At 43.0% G+C, this 5,973-nt stretch overlaps 1 protein-coding gene across 1 annotated transcript; it reads right to left on the bottom strand.

The window, feature by feature from the left end:
- Positions 1–382: 382 nt before the first annotated feature.
- Positions 383–4,732, bottom strand: LOC123080934 (diphosphomevalonate decarboxylase 2). The gene is made up of 10 exons (XM_044503884.1): positions 4,432–4,732; positions 3,680–3,878; positions 2,833–2,896; positions 2,595–2,658; positions 2,420–2,500; positions 2,161–2,247; positions 1,754–1,911; positions 1,622–1,670; positions 930–1,051; positions 383–836 (listed from the first exon to the last, which is right to left on the bottom strand). Exons 1-10 carry the CDS (start codon positions 4,648–4,650, stop codon positions 614–616), a joined length of 1,266 nt encoding a protein of 421 aa, XP_044359819.1. The 5' UTR covers positions 4,651–4,732; the 3' UTR covers positions 383–613.
- Between the last annotated feature and the right edge of the window lie 1,241 nt (positions 4,733–5,973).

The raw sequence follows: 5,973 nt of genomic DNA, 5'->3' as shown, positions 1-5,973 counted from the left end.
GGAGAGGCAAAGGATCAATGAAGGAAGACATGAGGCGGCCATGCCATGAGGATTGTGCTTATATGTTGGGTAGATTACGGGACCTAAAACCTAAGGTGGAGAAGACGTGCCTGTTGTGGAGGTTCTTTAGGCAGCACGTGAAAACATTCTCCAAAGAGGGATATAAAAGTTTCTTTTCTTTTAATACAGAGGGATGGGTTAATCTGCGCCGTAATAATTTGATCCCACCAAATTACTGATTATCGTGGTAATTTCTAGGGAGTCCCTAATTAGTATAGGTATACATAGATAGATAGATAGATTTTTGGTGTTGCTAATTTGTTTTTTTTTCAGATGCAAAATCAAAAAGAACAGCTCCGTCTATGCATTGGACTACAGAAAATGAAATCTGTAAAATTTATTCCCCTAACTTTTATTGAAAAATATATGCATGTTTAAGTGGCAAGGACACTACAACAGCCAGGAACAAATGATGTAAATAATACAAGATCAATCTACTGTACGACAGAAGTATAGAGTGTACAGCACAAACGACAACTCTACATGATGATCTCAACACAGGAACCAGTGTTACATAAACCTAGAGTATCAAACCAGTCATCTTCATCCAAAATTACACTCCTTTTGCAAGCCCCGTGGCTGAATCAATCAACGTGTGCCTCTCCTCGGTGAGAACTTTTGGGCCAGCCCCAGGCCTGCTGCAAATGAAGTAGCTAACATCGCCCTTAAATTTTTGGGTTGGTGTCTTCATCTCCGGAGGCGGTGGAAGGGCCTCAATGTCAGCTAAGGATTGCACTCCGGCGCTACTTAGGATTGATTTATCGCCGACCATATAGCTGCCATGATCAGGTTTGTCAGATGTATACATATTTGTAGAATACCCAGAAACAAACAAATGCTACGTTAATTCTTGATAATATCAAACACACCTGTCCAAATTATTTTGTTGTGGGGGGAAGCAGTATAAGAGCCTCTGAAGGAGAAGAGCAGCAGTCTTGCGGTTTCGTGCTATTAGGACAGCGTTAGGCCCAGCATCAAATGTGTAGGCAACCTTCAAATACAAAAAGACCAAATGCCAAATTAGAAGTCTTCACACAAAAGTTGGTTCCAGTATGTCAGATCAATCACCCGATGGACTGTTCACAGTTGAAGTGAACTGGATACCAGACAACACAAATAGACGAACAAGTAATATTGCAATATTTCACTGGTTTTCTCTCTTTGATGACGGCATACTAAGATATTTATTGTTCATCCCATTAGCAATTGACCGCTCCAGAACCAATACCAGTAGTAATATGTTTTCATGATTACCTCTTCAAAATTAACCGTATGTTCCCCAGAAACCAAAGGGCTGAAAGCATAAGCATAAACTCGTATTTTTGTAATTTCTTTCAACAAGGTGGCAATATTTTTTGCACTTTTCAATTAAATTAAATTACTTCACCATGTGATGCTAGTTAAATAGGTTTTATCCAGTGCAGTGAAAACTTATTGTACTGTCATGTCATAACGAAGGTTAACCAACCTTATATTAGATCCCTATGCAGCACTGAGCCACTGGCGCAGTTCAGAAGAATTGAAAAGAAGGCAGCAAGTGTTAAACAGGAACAAAATATACCTGTGGGGTTCCTTCCGAGTGGTTCCACTTTTCCACAAGGCTAATTATCCTGCAGTTGGTTGAAAGAGCAATCCTCAACTCTGGGATTTCAGTAGTAACAGAATCTCAAAATCAGGACAGCTATAAAACTACCTGTGTGACGTATCATTCATGTAGAAGATGGGAGGACTCGTGTCCAAACATACAGCATGAAACTGGTTGCTATCTGCACAAGTTAACCTGGCAAAGGATTCAAAATCACGATTCTTGATGGCCTCTTCCATTTTCAATATGCGACCTGGAACTACAGTCTGGAACACAAGAAAAAGTAGTGCAGTGCACAGTGAGAGCAAGAAACAGTAAGCTGCAGCTAAAGAGATAGATGGCCAACAGACTTGATAAAAAAATGAAACCACAAAACTTGAGGGTCCACACAAGAGGAGGGATAAAACTACAATTCAGAATCAGAATTGCAGCTTCATGATTTTGTTCCCTCGATGATTCGTAAAAAAATTGTACAATATGTGCCAAAAACAAGTTAAAGATGAAAATGCAATCACCTGGGCCCTGTACTGCAAGAGGGGGCTTGTTTCAACAGTGTCCCGCATCCCACTGGTGCTACTGGTTTCCTTCTGCTTTGAACTGACCTAATTCCACAAAGCATCGTAATAAGAAAAAGATGTTGGGATAAAAATGGTAAATCGGTGTCACTATGTAGTTAAGGATTGGTGTTAATGGAACCATGACTCGATGAGCAATATCCAATGATAAGTTAAATGAAACAGATCATGTTATACAACAGAGATCACATTGACATACCACTGCTATGATTATAACAAGATCATCCCAATGCGACTCGTCAACAAGCTGTACTGCCATACTGTCACTTCCATCATCATTCTACAAGTATAGAGTCAAACTCAATCGTTTTACTATAGAAAAACATGCATTTTAACCAATTCAGCTTCTCTGCCTTAACCAAGAGATAACTTACTTTTCCCATACACCATTTCACAAATCCACCATATATACTGCGGCATGCACTTCCAGACCCCTGCCTGCATTGAAATTTGTCAGCCCGAGAGAAGTATAAGTAAAGAGGGGACATAAATACTAGCTTATTATTTAGTAAAATGAAGTAAAACTGTTGCTATATCATCAAGCAAACATCACAAATAGGATAGAGCACAAACAGAGTGTTGCTACATAATGTATCAGTTTAGAGTACAGACCTTGCTATTGAAGAAAGTTCTCCATAATCTTCATTCACATTCATTAGCTTTCCGAGGGTGAAAACTACAAACAGTATTCAAATTACTAATTTGTGCTGTGATATTGGTATGAAAGCAAGACCTTGCTTAGCATGTTTATGAGCAAAAAATAAAAGTAGTAGTGGACAATCATTTTGTGTTGGATAGCACTATCAAACTTCCAAGATATGAATAAAGTAATCAATATTTGTAGAAAGCAAGCATGCTGAGCAGTGGTAGTCAATCAGGGTAAAACAAGACTCAGGACCAGATATTAACACTATTATAATGGAACTTGGTAAGACCAGCCAGTTTTCAAGCTAGCAGATCTATTGCAAAGATTAACCAGCAGACCGGAACTAAACATAGTTTCTACGTCTTATCTCTTTTTCTTTCTTCTTTTTTTTTTTGCCTATATACAACCAGATAATAAAGAACAAACTGCAGATAAGTTGGACAACCTTAACAGCAGGATCCAGGACAATTTTAGGTGACAGTTAGATAACCATAATATTGTCCTATTATCATGAATAGCACATGGAGGTGTATTCGAAAGGTAGGAGCGACAGCTTTTACTAGGATAACAGTCCACTTGTAGCAGAAATACTTCTATCACCCTCAACAACGAAGGTTTCCAGATTGCATCGGCAAGAGAACAATTCTACAAGAGAATAAGAAATACACCCCCTCTGCTACTAAGCACCACTGAGGTGTGTGCAGAAGAGCAGAAAAGAAAAAGAAATCCAAGCCTATCCCGAAATATCCACAATTTTACTCACACATCTGTTTTCCTGACAAATAACCATGGCATCAGAACCAGGAGACTTACCAAGACAAGCAAAGCCAGCAGCTGAAGAGGCCAAACCGGCAGCGGTCGGGAAGTTGTTGTACGACGCTATGTGGACGTGCAACTTCTCCCAGTCCTCTTTCTTGATCTTGATCCCCCTTTTCTCGTCCTCGACGTCACGAGCCCGCTTCCGGATCTCCCTCAGGCAGCTCTGAAACCTCCCGCCCGACAACGCAATCTCCTGCTCAATTCCACACCAAACGGACGATTAGATCACACTGCCATCCAAGCAGCCAATAATTTGTCTTTCTTTTTCTTGCAGTTGTGCTACATCACACCCAGTTAAAGACCTGGTACAGAACTACTTGTATTGGTCCATCATCCCAGCATGACGCAGGCAGCAATATATACTAGTAGTAGATGCTAACTGCAGACAACAAACAGAAAGGTGTCTTTTGGTTTTTTGTTGAAAAGACAAATTTTCAGAGATGCGCCGACTGTCTATCCAAATGCAGCGAGATTTCAAGCAGGTCCTGATCCAGATCTAAGCATATGGGCAGCCGATTTCACTACAGTAATCCCAAATCACAACGGTGACTGACACAGGCTCGAAGCTCAAATCGGCGTGCTCCTGCTGGATTTCCCCCCTAAAACAGAACTCTTTCGAGCTCGCGATCCACCGGATCACTGCAGGAAGGAACACTCGGCGGCGGCGGCGGCAATGGGGGGAGCGAACGTGAGATAAGGAAAAGGAAAAGGGAAGAAGAGCAGAGCGCGGGAAGAAGGGGGCGGACCTTGCCGTTGAGCCACATGCGGTCGGAGGGGAAGGCGGGGCTGGCGGCGACGGTGGTGGTGGCGGAGAGGTGGTCGGGGTCGAGGGTGACGCTGATGCTGTCGTTGACGGGGAGGATGAGCGCCTCGTCCCGCTTGCCCCAGTACTTGATCACGGCGATGTTGGTCGGCGACCGCCCCGTGGCCGTCAGCACCCACTGCGCCTGCGCCTCCGTCGCCATTGAGTTGAGTCTTGAGTTCCGCGGCGGAGGAGGGAGTGAGGAAGGGGGAGATCGCGATTCGCGAGGGAAATAGCCTCCCAAAGCCAGGGGCTTTTTTTTAGTCAACACACGAGGCTGCTAAGGACTTTGACTACGTTTTAGTCCTACCAAAATACTATAAGAATCTACTTGCAAAAAATAATCATGTCGGAGTTTCCTAAATATTTGTTTTTTATAGGGGAGTACTTACAAAAATGATTTATTTTTTGCAAGTAGATTCTGAGAAAATTCATTTCTATGGTTTTCCTAAATATTTGAAAACACATTAGTAGTCGGAGTTTCGAAAGTTTGACGGGTTTTGCCGGGTCAAAGGTAGTAGTGTACTACCTTTGTGTGATGTGGACACTAACACTTATATTGACAGTTTTTTCTTCTTTTTCGGGACCATCTTTCTTCCTAGCTGGACCAAATGTGTGATATCTCGCATCGCATCTCGTCGGAGGTAGTCTTGCCAACGCATGGTTTCGACTTTGATATGCGGTAGCATGTTTCCTTTTTCATTATTACTCCCTCCGTCCCATAATATAAGAACGTTTTTGACACTAGTGTAGTGTCAAAAACGTTCTTATATTATGGGACAATGTACTACAAATATTTGATGTTGTGTGTCTATGAATGCATGCAACATTTACACAAAGAAGACATTGTGTAGGGGGAGATCGTTCCTTTCTTCCTGTCGAAGAAAGAGGACCCTTTGGCTAGGGCTTCTTGTGCCTCCTGCCGGTGCCGCCATCGGTCTACCTCGTCTCGTGTGGTCTTAGGGCCATGTAGGCGTGGTGGATCCTGGCCCTTGCCGACAGGAGGGCTCCATTTTTTCTGGCTCTTTTGAGTTTTGTTAGGCTTTGTGTGCTGCTCAGAGAGGTGAGGCGGCAGCAGCTCTCTGAAGATGGAATAAGGTTCTCCCCTCCTAGTCCCCGTCTTGTTGGTGTTTCTAGCATCGTCGGGTGGCGTGTGGAGATTTATCTTCGGCGGATCTCGCGGGATTTGGTCGGTGTTTGTCTTCGGTGGATCCATGTCTGTGTTCGTGTGTCTATAGGTTGGATCCTTCCGATCTACGCTTCCTTCATCGACGATGATTGTTGTTCTGGTACGCTGGTTCTATGGGGCCTTAGCACGACGACCTTCTGACTGTTTACTATAAAAAGGTTTGTCTGGCTCCAATGAGGGAGGGGCGAAGACGGCGGCACGCCTTTGACTCACTCAAGTGCTAGCAGATGTCGCTAGGTGGTCTATGGATGTATATCTACTTTGACAGTTGATGAATAAATCGAAAGTTATCCTCAC

Source organism: Triticum aestivum, chromosome 3D, assembly GCF_018294505.1.
Source record: "Triticum aestivum cultivar Chinese Spring chromosome 3D, IWGSC CS RefSeq v2.1, whole genome shotgun sequence".
In the NCBI taxonomy this organism is placed as follows: domain Eukaryota; kingdom Viridiplantae; phylum Streptophyta; class Magnoliopsida; order Poales; family Poaceae; genus Triticum; species Triticum aestivum.
Note: the sequence above shows the minus strand (reverse complement) of the source record. Positions and strands in the feature narration are given on the sequence as shown.